Source organism: Liolophura sinensis, chromosome 1 (assembly GCF_032854445.1).
Source record: "Liolophura sinensis isolate JHLJ2023 chromosome 1, CUHK_Ljap_v2, whole genome shotgun sequence".
NCBI lineage: Eukaryota > Metazoa > Mollusca > Polyplacophora > Chitonida > Chitonidae > Liolophura > Liolophura sinensis.
This window is the reverse complement of record NC_088295.1, coordinates 973472-993581: the sequence shown is the minus strand read 5'-3', so window position 1 is coordinate 993581 and position 20110 is coordinate 973472. Positions and strand designations below refer to the sequence as shown.

Below are 20110 nucleotides of genomic sequence, written 5' to 3'. Positions count from 1 at the left end.
TCAACTATAAAATTCCTACCCACTGAGTACTGGCAAACATGTGGCTGAATGAGCACAACCCTCACACACTGAATTCTGGCAAACATGTGGCTGAATGAGCACAACCCTCACACACTGAGCTCTGGCAAACATGCAGTTGAATGAGCACAACCCGCACACACTGAGCTCTGGCAAACATGCAGTTGAATGAGCACAACCCTCACACACTGAGCTCTGGCAAACATGCAGCTGAATGAGCACAACCCTCACACACTGAGCTCTGGCAAACATGTAGCTGAATGAGCACAACCCTCACACACTGAGCTCTGGCAAACATGTAGCTGAATGAGCACAACCCTCACACACTGAGCTCTGGCAAACATGCAGCTGAATGAGCACAACCCTCACACACTGAGCTCTGGCAAACATGCAGCCCTCACACACTGAGCTCTGGCAAACATACAGCTGAATGAGCACAACCCTCACACACTGAGCTCTGGCAAACATGTAGCTGAATGAGCACAACCCTCTCACACTGAGCTCTGGCAAACATGTAGCTGAATGAGCACAACCCTCACACACTGAGCTCTGGCAAACATGCAGCTGAATGAGCACAACCCTCACACACTGAGCTCTGGCAAACATGCAGCTGAATGAGCACAACCCTCACACACTGAGCTATGGCAAACATGTAGCTGAATGAGCACAACCCTCACACACTGAGCTCTGGCGAACATGTAGCTGAATGAGCACAACCCTCACACACTGAGCTATGGCAAACATGTAGCTGAATGAGCACAACCCTCACACACTGAGCTCTGGCAAACATGTAGCTGAATGAGCACAACCCTCACACACTGAGCTCTGGCAAACATGCAGCTGAATGAGCACAACCCTCACACACTGAGCTCTGGCAAACATGTAGCTGAATAAGCACAACCTCACACACTGAGCTCTGGCAAACATGTAGCTGAATGAGCACAACCCTCACACACTGAGCTCTGGCAAACATGCAGCTGAATGAGCACAACCCTCACACACTGAGTTCTGGCAAACATGTAGCTGAATGAGCACAACCCTCACACACTGAGCTCTGGCAAACATGTAGCTGAATGAGCACAACCCTCACACACTGAGCTCTGGCAAACATGCAGCTGAATGAGCACAACCCTCACACACTGAGTTCTGGCAAACATGTAGCTGAATGAGCACAACCCTCACACACTGAGCTCTGGCAAACATGTAGCTGAATGAGCACAACCCTCACACACTGAGCTCTGGCAAACATGCAGCTGAATGAGCACAACCCTCACACACTGAGCTCTGGCAAACATGCAGCTGAATGAGCACAACCCTCACACACTGAGCTCTGGCAAACATGCAGTTGAATGAGCACAACCCTCACACACTGAATTCTGGCAAACATGCAGTTGAATGAGCACAACCCTCACACACTGAGCTCTGGCAAACATGCAGCTGAATGAGCACAACCCTCACACACTGAGCTCTGGCAAACATGCAGCTGAATGAGCACAACCCTCACACACTGAGCTCTGGCAAACATGCAGCTGAATGAGCACAACCCTCACACACTGAGCTCTGGCAAACATGCAGCTGAATGAGCACAACCCTCACACACTGAGCTCTGGCAAACATGCAGTTGAATGAGCACAACCCTCACACACTGAGCTCTGGCAAACATGTAGCTGAATGAGCTGATCTGATGATTACTCCAAGCCTGGCATGACATCAACATTACTGACGGGAAATTTACTATGCTGCGCAGGTTTTACCACAGTTTTGCAAACATTACTTGTGTACAGTATTTTCAGTACAGTATCTATAGGGTTACATTGTACAAGTGCCATGACTCATGATCAGATATCTTTGGAGGAAGATGGTATATGATTGTAGGAACAAGAGACAGAAAGTGAACATGCTGGAAGAATATGATGTGAAGGCAGAGCGAGAGAGAGTGGGCAAAAGTCGACCCTCAGACCACGCGGTTATGGCCAGCAACCTGTCCAAGGTCAGTTTATTTGTGAAAAACAACAAGTTGTATTTGACATAGAAGCATACCCCGTCATGAACTCTTTTCTGTTACACGATTTACTCCCAACTTTTATATGCTACAGCCAACTAAATGAAAGAATCTTGTTGTGATTTGATGCTAATTTCAATGTTACAAGTTGCACTTACAAGTTGAACTAGAATGGATCTGCGAATAGCAGATCCTAGGCCGGGATCCCGGATCGGATCGATGACGTTTTCATCTCCATGTTCTGTGTTCAAAGGACACATGTTCCACATACACGGCTTTCAAAGTTACCTTGCGACCTTACACCGTTTGTCACTGAGGCAGTCGGCCGGTCATTTGCATTCCCTCGAATAGATCGGCGACCTTGATGATGCTACGCTATGCCCAGTGAAAAACGGTCGTTCTTTGGCAGACTTAGCCCGCTTTTTCTAAGAAATAAGACAAAAACACGACCAGTGTAACAGCAAATTTGCACATTCACATCTCAATTCACGACCTGCCATGCACAGACTCACTGCTCCACTGATAGCTCGGCCATCGTTAGAAAGTCAGCACTTATACCAGGGCACATGTCCAAATCTGTCAATCACCCTGGCCTGTTTAACGTATAGTAAAGAGGGCGAGGTCTGCGCAAAACAAAGCTAACTTTTACAGGTCCACGTCGTTTGCTGTTGTAGTTAGATCTCTTCGCCATCTAATAGAGTACTGGAGTTAGATGGGAACTGGAATCAATGTCATCCTACAACCGTTTCGGGAGATCACGGACAGTGCAGCCGAAATTATCAGGTCAAATACTACAAACCCAGTCCAGTCCCCATCTAACTCCATGTTAAAACAATAGGATTCCCATCTTTTTCTGAACAAATAACGGCGTTATCATTTAAACGCATCTAGCGAAAAAACTATTGATCGTAGCTCAAATCCATTGACAGCTGCTCGAAAGAGCATGTCTAGGGCTACAATTTCGTGCAGGTTGCACATTTCTAGCTGCCATAGTTCTCGAGTTACAGGTCATTGAAGTAACGTCACTTTTTTTAGTTTTTTGCTAATATCTCAAAAAGTTACAGATATGCAAAAAATTCAACTAGATTCGGAATCAGCAGCTCAAGATACATCAGAATACGTTCAGAACAATTGAACTTTGAGAACTTTTTGTGACGTCACAAATTCGACCAATGGCGAACTTCCAGAATTTTGACCGGAAGTAAACCATTTTCGCAAACTTTAAAGAACTCGTAACTTACTAGCTGCATGTCAAATTTGAAAACGATCGGTTCAGTGGTTCTGGAGAAGAAGATTTTTAAAAGTTTTACACAAAATCCAATATGGCGTCCGAACCACGTGACATAGCAAAAAAGTGGAGAATTTGTCCCGAGATATTCACCGCCAGAATATGTGTGCAAAATTTGAAACCTCTATGTTGAACAGTGTAAAAGTTTCCTTGCTAACAAAGTTGGTGGAAAAAAAATAATAATAATAATAACTAGAATGGATCTGCGATTAGCAGATCCTAGGCCGGGATCCCGGATCGGATCGATGACGTTTTCATCTTCACGTTCTGTGTTCGAAGGACACATGTTCCACATGCACGGCTTTCAAAGATTCCATGCAACCTTACACCGTTTGTCATTGAGGCAGTCGGCCGGTCATTTGCATTCCCTCGAATGGATCGGTGACCTTGATGATGCTACGCTATGCCCAGTGAAAAACAGTCGTCCCTTGGCAGGCTTAACCCGCTATTAGTAAGAAATAATGCAAAAACACGACTAGTGTAACAGCAAGTTTGTACATTCACATCTCAATCCACGACCTGCCATGCACAGACTCACTGCTCCACTGATAGCTCGGCCATCGTTAGAAAGTCAGCACTTATACCAGGGCACATGTCCATATCTGTCAATCACCCTGGCCTGTTTAACGTATAGTAAAGAGGACGAGGTCTGCTCAAAACAAAGCTAACTTTTACAGGTCCACGTCGTTTGCTGTTGTAGTTAGATGTCTACGCCATCTAATAGAGTACTGGAGTTAGATGGGAACTGGAATCAATGTCATCCTACAATCGTTTCGGGAGATCACGGACAGTGTAGCCGAAAGCATCAGGTCAAATACTACAAACCCAGTTCAGTCCCCATCTAACTCCATGTTAAAGCAATAGGATTAGCACCTTTTTCTAAACAAAAAACGGTGTTGTGATTTAAACGCTTGTAGCGAAAAAACTATTGATTGGAGCTCAAATCCGTTGACGAATGCTCAAAAGAGCATGTCTTGGGCTACAATTTCGTGCAGGTTGCACATTTCTAGCTCCCACAGATCTCGTGTTACAGGTCATTGAAGTTACGTCACTTTTTTTAGTTTTTTGCTAATATCTCAAAAAGTTACACAGATATGCAAAAAATTCAACTAGATTCGGAATCAGCAGCTCAAGATACATCAGAATACGTTCAGAACAATTGAACTTTGAGAACTTTTTGTGACGTCACAAATTCGACCAATGGCGAACTTCCAGAATTTTGACCGGAAGTAAACCATTTTCGCAAACTTTAAAGAACTCGTAACTTACTAGCTGCATGTCAAATTTGAAAACGATCGGTTCAGTGGTTCTGGAGAAGAAGATTTTTAAAAGTTTTACACAAAATCCAATATGGCGTCCGAACCACGTGACATAGCAAAAAAGTGGAGAATTTGTCCCGAGATATTCACCGCCAGAATATGTGTGCAAAATTTGAGACCTGTATGTTGAATGGTAAAAAAGTTTCCATGCGAACAAAGTCGGTGAAAAAAAAAAAATAATAATAATAATAACTAGAATGGATCTGCGAATAGCAGATCCTAGGCCGGGATCCCGGATCGGATCGATGAAGCTTTCCCCTTCATGTTCTGTGTTCGAAGGACACATGTTCCACATACAAGGCTTTCAATGTTTCCATGTGACCTTACACCGTTTGTCACTGAGGCAGTCGGCCAGTCATTTGAATTCCCTCGAATAGATCGGCGACTTTAATGATGCTACGCTATGCCCAGTGAAAAACGGTCATTCCATGGCAGATTTAGCCCGCTATTTGTCAGAAATAAGGCAAAAACACGACCAGTGTAACAGCAAATTTGTACATTCACATCTTAATCCACGACATGGCATGCACAGACTCACTGCTCCACTGATAGCTCGGCCATCGTTAGAAAGTCAGCACTTGGACCGTGGCACATGTCCATATCTGTCAATCACCCTGGCCTGTTTAACATATAGTAAAGAGGACGAGGTTTGCGCATAACAAAGCTAACTTTTACAGGTCCACGTCGTTTGCTGTTGTAGTTAGATCTCTACGCCATCTAATAGAGTACTGGAGTTAGATGGGAACTGTATTCAATGTCATCCTACAACCGTTTCGGGAGATCACGGACAGTGTAGCCGAAAGCATCAGGTCAAATACTACAAACCCAGTTAAGTCCCCATCTAACTCCATGTTAAAGCAATGGGATTCCCACCTTTTTTTATTCAAAAAATGGTGTTGTCATTTAAACGCTTGTAGGGAAAAAACTTTTGATCGGAGCTCAAATCTGTTGACGAATGCTCGAAAGAGCATGTCTTGGGCTACAATTTCGTGCAGGTTGCACATTTCTAGCTGTCATAGTTCTCGAGTTACAGGTCATTGAATTTACGTCACTTTTTTGAGTTTTTTGCTCATATCTCAAAAAGTTACACAGATATGCCAAAAATACAACCAGATTCAGAATCAGCAGCTGAAGATACATCAGAATACGTTCAGAACAATTGAACTTTGAGAACTTTTTGTGACGTCACAAATTCGACCAATGGCGAGCTTCCAGAATTTTGACCGGAAGTGAACCATTTTCGCAAACTTTAAAGAACTCGTGACTTACTAGCTGCATGTCAAGTTTGAAACCGATCGGTTCAGTGGTTCTTGAGAAGAAGATTTTTTAAGATTTTACACAAAATCCAATATGGCGGCCGAACCACGTGACATAGCAAAAAAGTTGAGAATTTGTCCCGAGGTATTCACCGCCAGATTATGTGTGCAAAATTTCAGACCTGTATGTTGAACGGTAAAAAAGTTTCCATGCGAACAAAGTCGGTGAAAAAAAAATAATAATAATAATAACTAGAATGGATCTGCGAATAGCAGATCCTAGGCCGGGATCCCGGATCGGATCGATGACGTTTTCCCCTTCATGTTCTGTGTTCGAAGGACACATGTTCCATATACACGGCTTTCAAAGTTTCCATGCGACCTTACACCGTTTGTCACTGAGGCAGTCGGCCGGTCATATGCATTCCCTCGAATAGATCAGCGACCTTGATGATTCTACACTATGCCCAGTGAAAAACGGTCGTCCCTTGGCAGACTTAGCCCGCTATTTGTAAGAAATAAGGCAAAAACACGACCAGTGTAACAGCAAGTTTGTACATTCACATCTCAATCTACGACCTGCCATGCACAGACTCACAGCTCCACTGATAGCTCGGCCACCGTTTGAAAGTCAGCAGTTATACCAGGGCACATGTCCATATCTGTCAATCACCCTGGTCTGTTTAACGTATAGTAAAGAGGACGAGGTCTGCGCAAAACAAAGCTAACTTTTACAGGTCCACGTCGTTTGCTGTTGAAGTTAGATCTCTACGCCATCTAATAGAGTACTGGAGATAGATGGGAACTGGAATCAATGTCATCCCACAACCGTTTCGGGAGATCACGGACAGTGTGGCCGAAACATCAGGTCAAATACTACAAACCCAGTCCAGTCCCCATCTAACTCCATGTTAAAGCAATGGGATTCCCGTCTTTTTCTAAACAAAAAACGGTGTTGTGATTTAAACGCTTGTAGCGAAAAAACTTTTGATCGGAGCTCAAATCTGTTGACGAGTGCTCGAAAGGGCATGTCTTGGACTACAATTTGGTGCAGGTTGCACATTTCTAGCGGCCATAGATCTCGAGTTACAGATCATTGAAATTACGTCACTTTTTTGAGTTTTTTGCTCATATCTCAAAAAGTTACACAGATATGCAAAAAATACAACCAGATTCAGAATCAGCAGCTCAAGATACATCAGAATACGTTCAGAACAAATGAACTTTAAGAACTTTTTGTGACGTCACAAATTCGACCAATGGCGATCTTCCAGAATTTTGACCGGAAGTGAACCATTTTTGCAAACTTTGAAGAACTCCTGACTTACTAGCTGCATGTCAAATTTGAAACCAATCGGTTCAGTGGTTCTTGAGAAGAAGATTTTTAAATATTTTAAACAAAATCCAATATGGCGGCCGAACCACGTGACATAGCAAAAAAGTGGAGAATTTGTCCCGAGATATTCACCGCCAGATTATGTGTGCAAAATTTCAGACCTGTATGTTGAACGGTAAAAAAGTTTCCATGCGAACAAAGTCGGTGAAAAAAAAATAATAATAATAATAATAAGAAAAAACAGAACGATTACAATAGGGATCCCGTTCGGGAGAACGGGATCCCTAAAAAACAGAACGATTACAATAGGGATCCCGTTCCGGAAGAACGGGATCCCTAATAAGAAAAAACAGAACAATAACAATAGGTATCCCGTTCGGAGAACGGGATCCCTAATAATAATAAGAAAAAACAGAACGAATACAATAGGGATCCCGTTCGGGAGAACGGGATCCCTAACTAGAATGGATCTGCGATTAGCAGATCCTAGGCCGGGATCCCGGATCGGATCGATGACGTTTTCCCTTATTTGTCCTTTGAATGTTGACATAGATCGAAGATTTTCAGCACACATAGAGTACATGTGTAGCGCTTTCCACTCAGTGATGTTTAGGTTTACAGCTGTAACGGTTTTGTCTTACCAGACCTCCACATATGTTGAAAAATTGCGCTTTTTCGCGTTTTGATTGCAATTTGCGGCAAAACTATACGTCGCCATCAAGAAATAAGTCCAGATTCATGATCAGGACGTCAAAGTACGTCGGTTACCATGCTTACAATGCCCGTGCCTTCATCGTGGTCACAAATGCATTGAAAATGCATCATATAAAATGGGGACGTCGAAGAGCCAAATACAGCAAATCGGCCTTTGGACAATATTTGAAGCACTGCAACTCCCACATTTATTGACACACTTTTATGATTTTCCGCACGCTTAGAGTACCCAAAAAGCCCTTTGTACTCAGTCATTTTCAGCTCCACATCTGCAGCAGTTTTGTGTCACGTGACCTCCAAACATGGGCAAAAATTGCACTTTTTCGCACTTTCATGGCAACTGGCGACAAAACTGTGCGTCGGAGAAAGGAAAAAGCACCAAATTCGTCCTCAGAACATCCAACACGCCTAGCAGCCTACTTAAAATCTTGAAAGTGACAACATTTTCATCGCCTGACAAATTGCCTAACCTGGGATCGAACTCTGACATGACTAACACGCGACAGCGGGAAGAGAAAAGAAAGAAAGAAAGAAGAAAATTCATAGTGTGTACTTTTATGTCTCAATCCACCACCTGCCATGTACAGACTCACTGCTCTACTGATATCTAGGCCGTTGTCCGAAAGTCCACACCGGTACCAGGGCACATGTCCATATCTGTCAATCACCCTGACATGGTTAGCGTATAGTAAAGAAGACACGGTCTGCGCAAAACAAAGCCAACTTTTACAGGCCCACGTCGTTTGCTGTTGTAGTTAGATCTCTACGCGATGTAATAGAGTACTGGAGTTAGATGGGAACTGGAATCAATGTCATCCTACAACCGTTTCGGGAGATCACGGACAGTGTAGGCGAAAGCATCAGGTCAAATACTACAAACCCAGTCCAATCCCCATCTAACTCCATGTTAAAGCAATAGGATTCCCACCTTTTTCTAAACAAAAAACGGTGTTGTGATTTAAACGCTTGTAGCGAAAAAACTATTGATCGGAGCTCAAATCTGTTGACAAATGCTCGAAAGAGCATGTCTTGGGCTACAATTTCGTGCAGGTTGCACATTTCTAGCTGTCATAGTTCTTGAGTTACAGGTCATTGAAGTTACGTCACTTTATTGATTTTTTTGCTGATATCTCAAAAAGTTACACAGATATGCAAAAAATACAAGCAGATTCGGAATCAGCAGCTCAAGATACATCAGAATACGTTCAGAACATTTGAACTTTGAGAACTTTTTGTGACGTCACAAATTCGACCAATGGCGAGCTTCCAGAGTTTTGACCGGAAGTGAACCATTTTCGCAAACTTTAAAGAACTTGTGACTTACTAGCTGCATGTCAAGTTTAAAACCGATCGGTTCAGTGGTTCTTGAGAAGAAGATTTTTAAAGATTTTACACAAAATCCAATATGGCGTCCGAACCACGTGACATAGCAAAAAAGTGGAGAATTTGTCCCGAGATATTCACCGCCAGAATATGTGTGCAAAATTTGAGACCTGTATGTTGAACGGTAAAAAAGTTTCCATGCGAACAAAGTCGGTGAAAAAAAAAAAATAATAATAATAACTAGAATGGATCTGCGAATAGCAGATCCTAGGCCGGGATCCCGGATCTGATCGATGACGTTTTCCCCTTCATGTTCTGTGTTCGAAGGACACATGTTCCACATACACGGCTTTCAAAGTTTCCATGCGACCTTACACCGTTTGTCACTGAGGCAGTCGGCCGGTCATTTGCATTCCCTCGAATAAATAGGCGACCTTGATGATGCTACGCTATGCCCAGTGAAAAACGGTCGTTCCTCGACAGATTTAGCCCGCTAATTGTAAGAAATAAGGCAAAAACACGACCAGTGTAACAGCAAGTTTGTACATTCACATCTCAATCCACGACCTGCCATGCCACAGACTCACTGCTCCACTGATAGCTCGGCCATCGTTAGAAAGTCAGCACTTGGGCCAGGGCACATGTCCATATCTGTCAATCACCCTGGCCTGTTTAACGTATAGTAAAGAGGACGAGGTCTGCGCAAAACAAAGCTAACTTTTACAGCTCCACGTTGTTTGCTGTTGTAGTTAGATCTCTACGCCATCTAATAGAGTACTGGAGTTAGATGGGAACTGGAATCAATGTCATCCTACAACTGTTTCGGGAGATCACGGACAGTGTGTCCGAAAGCATCAGCTCAAATACTATAAACCCAGTCCAGTCCCCATCTAACTCCATGTTAAAGCAATAGGATTCCCACCTTTTTCTAAACAAAAAACGGTGTTGTGATTTAAACGCTTGTAGCGAAAAAACTATTGATCGGAGCTGAAATCCGTTGACGAATGCTCGAAAGAGCATGTCTTGGGCTACAATTTCGTGCAGGTTGCACATTTCTAGCTGTCCTAGTTCTCGAGTTACAGGTCATTGAAGTTACGTAACTTTATTGATTTTTTGGCTGATATCTCAAAAAGTTACACAGATATTGAAAAAATACAAGCAGATTCGGAATCAGCAGCTCAGGATACATCAGAATACGTTCAGAACATATGAACTTTGAGAACTTTTTGTGACGTCACAAATTCGACCAATGGCGAGCTTCCAGAGTTTTGACCGGAAGTGAACCATTTTCGCAAACTTTGAAGAACTCCTGACCTACTAGTTGCATGTCAAATTTGAGAACGATCGGTTCAGTGGTTCTGGAGAAGAAGATTTTTAAAGATTTTACACAAAATCCAATATGGCGGCCGAACCACGTGACATAGCAAAAAATAAAAAAATATACCCCTAGAAAATTTCCTCTAGATTGTGTGTGCAAAATTTTAAACTTCTATGTTGAACGGTGTTTGAGTTCTGCTGCTAACAAAATCGAAAAAAAAAAATAATAATAATAATAATAATAATAATAATAATAACTAGAATGGATCTGCGAATAGCAGATCCTAGGCCGGGATCCCGGATCGGATCGATGACATTTTCCCCTGCATGTCCTGTGGTTGTTGACACAGATCAAAGATTTTCGGCACACATAGTGTACGTATTTAGCGCTTTGCACTCGGTGATTTTCAGCTTTACGGCTGTTACGGTTTCCTCGCAATAGATCTCCAAATATGGTGAAAAATTGCGCTTTTTCGCGTTTTCACCGCCATTTGCGGCAAAACTATGCGTCTCCGGAAAGAAATAATTCCAGATTCATGATCAGGACGTTAAACTACGTCGGGTAGCATGCTTACATTGTTCGTGCCTTTATCCCAGTCGCAAATGCATTTAAAATGCATCATATAACATTGGGACGTCAAAGTGCCAAATACAGCCAATCGGCCTTTGGACAATATTTGAAGCATTGCAACTCCCACATTTATTGACACACTTCCATGATTTTACGCACGCCTACAGTGCGCATATTGCCCTTTGCACTCAGTGATTTTCAGCTCCACAGCTGCAGCAGTTTTGTGTCACGTGACGGCCAAACATGGGCGAAAATTGCAGTTTTTCGCACTTTGATGGCAATTGGCGACAAAACCATGCGTCGGACAAAGGAAAAACAACCAAATTCGTCATCAGAACATCGAACTACGCCTAGCAGCCTACTTGAAACCTTAAAATTCACAACATTTTTATCCCCTGACAAATTGGCTAAGCTGGGATCGAACTCTGACATGACTGACAGGCGTCACACCACGCAGACGGAAGACGGTTAGCGTTTAAATCCTTGTGTAATTAGGTCAAGTCTTAGAAAATTTCGCCAGCATCTCCCCTACCACCCACACTATTGTATATCTCACGTAGTCCCCAAGGAAGTCGCAAACCTCACTTCAAGTCTACATACTAATTTTCTTTATGCTTTCATCTTTCATATGAGAACATAAGTTATTGGTCGAAAATCAACACATAACTAGCTACAAGGCTTTTAAAGTCTCCATGCGACCTTACACCGTTTGTCACTGAGGCAGTCGGCCGGTCATTCCCTATGCGACACTATGCCCAGTGAAAAACGGTTATTCCTTGGCAGACTTGGCTGGCTTTATGTAAGGAAGAATGCAAAAACACAGCCCGTGTAACAGCAAATTTGAACTTCCACGTCTCAATCCACGACCTGCCATGCACAGACTCACAGCTCTACTCATAGCTCGGCTGTTGTCAAAAAGTCAACACCTGGACCACGGCACATGTCCATATCTGTCAATCACCCTGGCCTGGTTAGCGTATAGTAAAGAAAACAAGGTCTGCGCAAAACAAAGCTAACTTTTACAGGTCCACGTCGTTTGCTGTTGTAGTTAGATCTCTTCGCCATCTAATAGAATACTGGAGTTAGATGGGAACTGGACTGAATGTCATAGCACAACCGTTTCTGGAGATCACGGACAGTGTAGCCGAAAGCATCAGGTCAAATACTACAAACCCAGTGCAGTCCCTATCTAACTCCATGTTAAAGCAACAGGATTCCCATCTTTTTCTAAACAAAAAACGGTGTTGTCATTTAAACGCTCCTAGCGAGAAAACTTTTGATCGGAGCTCAAATCTGTTGACGAATGCTCTAAAGAGCATGTCTTGGGCTACACTTTGGTGCAGGTTGCACATTTCTAGCTGCCTTAGTTCTTGAGTTACAGGTCCTTGAAGTTACGTAACTTTTTTTAGTTTTTTGCTTATATCTCAAAAAGTTACACAGATATGCAAAAAATACAACCAGATTCGGAATCAGCAGCTCAAGATACACCAGAATACGTTGAGAACAATTGAACTTTGAGAACTTTTTGTGACGTCACAAATTCGACCAATAGCGAGCTTCCAGAGTTTTGACCGGAAGTGAACCGTTTTCTCAAACTTTAAAGAACTCGTGACTTACTAGCTGCATGTCAAATTTGACAACGATCGGTTCAGTGGTTCTGGAGAAGAAGATTTTTAAAGATTTTACACAAAATCCAATATGGCGGCCGAACCACGGGACATAGCAAAAAAGTGGAGAATTTGTCCCGAGATATTCACCGCTAAAATATGTGTGCAAAATTTCAGACCTGTATGTTGAACAGTAAAAAAGTTTCCATGCGAACAAAGTCGGTGAAAAAAAAAATAATAATAATAATAATAATAATAAGAAAAAACAGAACGAATACAATAGGGATCCCGTTCCGGAAGAACGGGATCCCTAATAAGAAAAAACAGAACAATAACAATAGGGATCCCGTTCGGGAAGAACGGGATCCCTAATAAGAACTAGAATGGATCTGCGAATAGCAGATCCTAGGCCGGGATCCCGGATCGGATCGATGACGTTTTCCCCTTCATGATTTGTGTTCGAAGGACCCATGTTCCACATACACGGCTTTCAAAGTTTCTATGCGACCTTACACCGTTTGTCACTGAGGCAGTCGGCCGGTCATTTGCAATCCCTCGAATAGATCGGCGACCTTGATGATGCTACGCTATGCCCAGTGAAAAACGGTCGTTCCTTGGCAGACTTAGCCCATTAATTGTAAGAAATAATGCAAAAACACGACTAGTGCAACACAAAGTTTGTACAGACTCACAGCTCCACTGATAGCTTGGCCAGCGTTAGAAAGTCAGCACTTGGACCACGGCACATGTCCATATCTGTCAATCACCCTGAACTGTTTAACGTATAGTAAAGAGCACGAGGTCTGCGCAAAACAAAGCTAACTTTTACAGGTCCATGTCATTTGCTGTTGTAGTTAGATCTCTACGCCTTCTAATAGAGTACTGGAGATAGATGGGAACTGGAATCAATGTCATCCTACAACCGTTTCGGGAAATCACGGACAGTGTAGCCGAAAGCATCAGGTCAAATACTACAAACCCAGTTTTGTCCCCATCTAACTCCATGTTAAAGCAATGGGATTCCCACCTTTTTCTAAACAAAAAACGGTGTTGTCATTTAAACGCTTGTAGCGAAAAATCTATCAATCGCAGCTCAAATCCATTGACGAATGCTCGAAAGAGCATGTCTTGGGCTACAATTTCATGCAGGTTGCACATTTCTAGCTGTCATAGTTCTCGAGTTACAGGTCATTCAAATTACGTAACTTTTTTAGGTTTTTTGCTAATATCTCAAAAAGTTACACAGATATGCCAAAAACACAAGCAGATTCAGAATCAGCAGCTGAAGATACACCAGAATACGTTCAGAACAATTGAACTTTGAGAACTTTTTGTGACGTCACAAATTCGACCAATGGCGAGCTTCCAGAATTTTGACCCGAAGTGAACCATTTTCGCAAACTTTAAAGAACTCGTAACTTACTAGCTGTATGTCAAGTTTGAAAACGATCGGTTCAGTGGTTCTTGAGAAGAAGATTTTTAAAGATTTTACACAAAATCCAATATGGCGGCCGAACCACGTGACATAGCAAAAAAGTGGAGAATTTGTCCCGAGATATTCACCGCCAGAATATGTGTGCAAAATTTCAGACCTGTATGTTGAACGGTAAAAAAGTTTCCATGCGAACAAAGTCGGTGAAAAAAAAATAATAATAATAATAATAATAACTAGAATGGATCTGCGAATAGCAGATCCTAGGCCGGGATCCCGGATCGGATCGATGACGTTTTCCCTTATTTGTCCTTTGAATGGTGACACAGATCGAAGATTTTTAGCACACATAGAGTACGTGTGTAGCGCTTTCCACTCAGTGATGTTTAGTTTTACAGCTGTAACGGTTTTCTCTTACTAGACCTCCACATATGTTGAAAAATTGCTCTTTTTCGCGTTTTGATTCCAATTGGCGGCAAAACTATACGTCGCCATCAAGAAATAAATCCAGATTCATGATCAGGACGTCAAAGTACGTCGGGTACCATGCTTACAATACCAGTGCCTTCATCGTGGTCACAAATGCATTAAAAAAGCATTATATAACATGGGGACGTCGAAGAGCCAAATACAGCAAATCGGCCTTTGGACAATATTTGAAGCACTGCAACTCCCACATTTATTGACACACTTTAATGATTTTCCGCACGCCTAGAGTACCCCAAAAGCCCTTTGTACTCAGGCATTTTCAGCTCCACCTCTGCAGCAGTTTTGTGTCACGTGACCTCCAAACATGGGCGAAAATTGCACTTTTTCGCAATTTCATGGCAACTGGCGACAAAACTGTTAGTCGGAGAAAGGAAAACGCACCAAATTCGTCCTCAGAACATCCAACACGCCTAGCAGCCTACTTAAAATCTTGAAGGTGACAACATTTTCATCGCCTGACAAACTGCCAACCCTGGGATCGAACTCTGACATGACTAACACGCGACAGCGGTAAAAGAAAAGAAAGAAAGAAGAAAATTCATAGTGTGTACTTTTATGTCTCAATCCACGACCTGCCATGCACAGACTCACTGCTCTACTGATATCTAGGCTGTTGTCCGAAAGTCCACACCAGGACCAGTTCACATGTCCATATCTGTCAATCACCCTGACCTGGTTAGCGTATAGTAAAGAAAACACGGTCTGCACAAAACAAAGCCAACTTTTACAGGCCCACATCGTTTGCTGTTGTAGTTAGATCTCTACGCGATGTAATAGAGTACTGGAGTTAGATGGGAACTGGAATCAATGTCATCCTACAACCGTTTCGGGAGATCACGGACAGTGTAGGCGAAAGCATCAAGTCAAATACTACAAATCCAGTCCATTCCCCATCTAACTCCATGTTGAAGCAATAGGATTCCCATCTTTTTCTAAACAAAAACGGTATTGTTATTCAAACGATTCTAGCGAGAAAACTGTTCATCGGAGCTCAAATCCGTTGACGAATGCTCGAAAGAGCGTGTCTTGAACTACATTTTCGTGCAGGTTGCAGATTTCTAGCTGCCATAGTTCTCGATTAAAAGGCCATTGAAATTACGTAACTTTTTCAGTTTTTTGCTAATATCTCAAAAAGTTACACAGATATGCAAAAAATACATGCAGATTCGGAATCAGCAGCTCAAGATACATCAGAATACGTTCAGAATAAGTGAACTTTGAGAACTTTTTGTGACGTCACAAATTCGACCAATGGCGAGCTTCCAGAGTTTTAATCGGAAGTGAACCATTTTCGCAAACTTTAAAGAACTCGTGACTTACTAGCTGTATGACAAATTTGAAAACGATCGGTTCAGTGGTTCTGGAGAAGAAGATTTTTAAAGATTTTACACAAAATCCAATATGGCGGCCGAACCACGTGACATAGCAAAAAAATGGAGAATTTGTCCCGAGATATACACCGCCAGAATATGTGTGCAAAATTTGGGATATGTATGTTGAACGGTGTAAAAGTTTCCTTGCTAACAAACTCTGTGAAAAAAAAATAATAATAAGAAAAAACAGAACGATTACAATAGGGATCCCGTTCGGGAAGAACGGGATCCCTAATAAGAAGAAAAAACAGAACGATTACAATAGGGATCCCGTTCTCCCGAACGGGATCCCTAAAAAACAGAACGATTACAATAGGATCCCGTTCAGGAGAACGGGATCCCTAAAAACAGAACGATTACAATAGGGATCCCGTTTGATACAATTAAACAGGAAGACCAAGATTTTATCTCTTCTGTTAGTCTGTGTAACATTGTCTTCTCTCTGTGCAGTATCTGTGTAAGGTTGTCTTCTCACTGTGCTGTGTCTGTGTAACATTGTTTTTTCACTGTGCAGTATCTGTGTAACATTGCCTTCTTACCATACTGTGTCCATGTAATGCTGTCTTCTCACCATGCTGTGTCTGTGTAACATTGTTTTCTCACTGTGCAGTATCTGTGTAAGGTTGTCTTCTCACTGTACAGTATCTGTGTGTAATGTTGTCTTCTCAATGTACAGTATCTGTATAACATTGTCTTCTCACTGTGCAGTATCTGTGTGACAGTGTCTTCTCGTCTTCTCCCTGTGCAGTATCTGTGTAACATTACCTTCTCACTGTGCAGTATCTGTAACGTCTTCTCGTCTTCTCACTGTGCAGCATCCGCGTAACATTTTCTTCTCACTGTGCAGTAGTCGTGTAACATTGTCTTCTCACTTGTGCAGTATCCGTGTAACATTGTCTTCTCACTGTGCAGTATCCATGTAACATTATCTTCTCAGTGTGCAGTATCTGTGTAACATTGCCTTCTCACTGTGCAGTATCTGTGTAAGTTTGTCTTCTCATCGTGAAGTATCTGTGTCAGGTTGTCTTCTCAATGTACAGTATCTTTATAACATTGTCTTCTTACCATTCAGCATCCGTGTAACATTGTCTTCTCACCATTCAGCATCCGTGTAACATTGTCCTCTCACCGTGCAGTATCTGTATGATATTGTCTTCTCAGTGTGCAGTATCTGTATAACATTGTCTCACTGTGCTGGGGGCCTCCGTGGCTCCGTCGGTTAGCGCGTTAGCACAGCGCAATGACCCAGGAGCCTCTCACCAATGCGGTCGCTGTGAGTTCAAGTCCAGCTCATGCTGGCTTCCTCTCCGGCCGTAAGTGGGAAGGCCTGCCAGCACCCTGCGGATGGCCATCGGTTTCCTCCGGGCTCTGCCTGGTTTCCTCCCACCATAATGCTGGCCGTCGTCGTATAAGTGAAATATTCTTGAGTACGGCGAGTAAAACACCAATCAAATAAATAAATAAATCTCACTCTGCTGTGTCTGTGTAACATTGTCTTCTTACTGTACAGTACCTGTTTAGCATTGCCTTCTCAACATGCGGTATCTGTTTAACATTGTTTTCTCACCATACAGTATCTGTGTAACATTGTCTTCTCACTGTGCAGTATCCATGTAACATTGTCTTCTCACCATGCAGTATCTGTGTAACATTGTCTTCTCACCATGCAATATCTGTGTGACAGTGTCTTCTCACTGTGCAGTATCTGTGTAACATTGTCTTCTTACTGTGCTGTATCTGTGTAACATTGTCTTCTCACTGTGCAGTATCCATGTAACATTGTCTTCTCACCATGCAGTATCTGTGTGACAGTGTCTTCTCACTGTGCAGTATCTGTGTAACATTGTCTTCTTACTGTGCTGTATCTGTGTAACATTGTCTTCTCACTGTACAGTATCTGTTTAACATTGCCTTCTCACCATGCAGTATCTGTGTAACATTGTCTTCTCACCGTGCAGTATCTGTGTAACATTGTCTTCTTACTGTGCAGTACATGTATCTGTGTAACACTGTCTTCTACGTAACTTTGTTTTCTCACTGCAGCTCTATTTACGTGGCTTGAAGAAGATCATTGCTGTGGATAATGTGTCATTTGCAGTACAGTCAGGGGAGGTAAGTCTGTCAGCTAGAATGCCTTCTTCACAAAATTTAAAAATTGGTATGGTATACCATGGAAAGCCATTTTAGGAATGATACTATTATGTGATATGGTATGCCTTGGAAAGCCAGACTACGAGTTACATTGTTGCGTGTTAGGGTATACTATGGAATTCCAACTTTGGAGTTAGGTTGTTTATGACTGTGTGTTACTGTATGGTTGTTAAGGGGTGTGGTATGCCATGAAAACCACTTTAGTAACACCTGTCTGTTTTTGTCCACAGTGTTTTGGCTTATTAGGCGTTAATGGAGCGGGTAAAACAACTGTGTTCAAAATGCTGATCGGGGACACAGACCTATCTGGTGGGGATGCTTATCTCAATGGAAAGAGGTACTGACACTGAAACATTTGCTACAAGTGCATTTGAGTGAGAGTAAAGCGTTTTACACATACATGAAAGTATCATTGATGTCGTCATATCACTGGCTTATTTTTGAGCTATGTTTTCCAGGTTTTAATTAGTTTTGGTGTAAAAAATTTTGCAGAGCGTACATTAACTGTGTATGATTCTGTATGGTCATAGCTTAGTCGTGTTAGTGTACATGTGAATACAGACTGTGGATGGTCGTTGGTTTCCCAAGGGCTCTGCTCTGTTTTCTTCCACCATACTGCTGGCCACTGTTGTGTTAGTGTACATGTGAATACAGACTGTGGATGGTCGTTGGTTTCCCAAGGGCTCTGCCCTGTTTTCTTCCACCATACTGCTGGCCACTGTTGTGTTAGTGTACATGTGAATACAAACTGTGGATGGTCGTTGGTTTCCCAAGGGCTCTGCTCTGTTTTCTTCCACCATACTGCTGGCCACTGTTGTGTTAGTGTACATGTAAATACAGACTGTGGATGGTCGTTGGTTTCCCAAGGGCTCTGCCCTGTTTTCTTCCACCATACTGCTGGCCACTGTTGTGTTAGTGTACATGTGAATACAGACTGTGGATGGTCGTTGGTTTCCCAAGGGCTCTGTCCTGTTTTCTTCCACCATACTGCTGGCCACTGTCGTGTTAGTGTACATGTGAATACAGACTGTGGATGGTCGTTGGTTTCCCAAGGGCTCTGTCCTGTTTTCTTCCACCATACTACTGGCCGCTGTCGTGTTAGTGTACATGTGAATACAGACTGTGGATGGTCGTTGGTTTCCCAAGGGCTCTGCTCTGTTTTCTTCCACCATACTACTGGCCGCTGTCGTGTTAGTGTACATGTGAATACAGACTGTGGATGGTCGTTGGTTTCCCAAGGGCTCTGTCCTGTTTTCTTCCACCATACTACTGGCCGCTGTCGTGTTAGTGTACATGTGAATACAGACTGTGGATGGTCGTTGGTTTCCCAAGGGCTCTGTCCTGTTTTCTTCCACCATACTACTGGCCGCTGTCGTGTTAGTGTACATGTGAATACAGACTGTGGATGGTCGTTGGTTTCCCAAGGGCTCTGTCCTGTTTTCTTCCACCATACTACTGGCCGCTGTCGTGTTAGTGTACATGTGAATACAGACTGTGGATGGTTGTTGGTTTCCCAAGGGCTCTGTCCTGTTTTCTTCCACCATACTACTGGCCGCTGTCGTGTTAGTGTACATGTGAATACAGACTGTGGATGGTTGTTGGTTTCCCAAGGGCTCTGTCCTGTTTTCTTCCACCATACTACTGGCTGCTGTCGTGTTAGTGTACATATAAATGAATAAGTATTAGAATATTCTTTTACACGGCCAGATGTGATCATGTGACATGTTTTATGTTTTCTTGTGCAGTGTGCAAAGTTTATCAGGACAACAGAGACAGGCTATGGGCTACTGTCCCCAGAGTGATGCCCTGGATGACTTTGTCTCCGGGAGAGAGTTACTCTACTGTCATGCCCGACTGAAGGGTACCACTAGCTATGATGCTAAACAGGTATGTTTAAATACCTAGCTGTCTAGA

General features: G+C 42.8%; 1 protein-coding gene across 1 annotated transcript in view; it reads left to right on the top strand.

Moving 5' to 3' along the window:
• Nucleotides 1-20110, top strand: part of LOC135461452 (uncharacterized) — a 276606-nt gene that overhangs the window by 237791 nt on the left and 18705 nt on the right. Inside the window, exons 118-121 of the mRNA XM_064738560.1 lie at nucleotides 1894-2008; nucleotides 18089-18157; nucleotides 18427-18533; nucleotides 19942-20083. Coding sequence (XP_064594630.1) covers nucleotides 1894-2008; nucleotides 18089-18157; nucleotides 18427-18533; nucleotides 19942-20083 — 433 coding nt within the window. The remainder of the gene's footprint in view (nucleotides 1-1893; nucleotides 2009-18088; nucleotides 18158-18426; nucleotides 18534-19941; nucleotides 20084-20110) is intronic.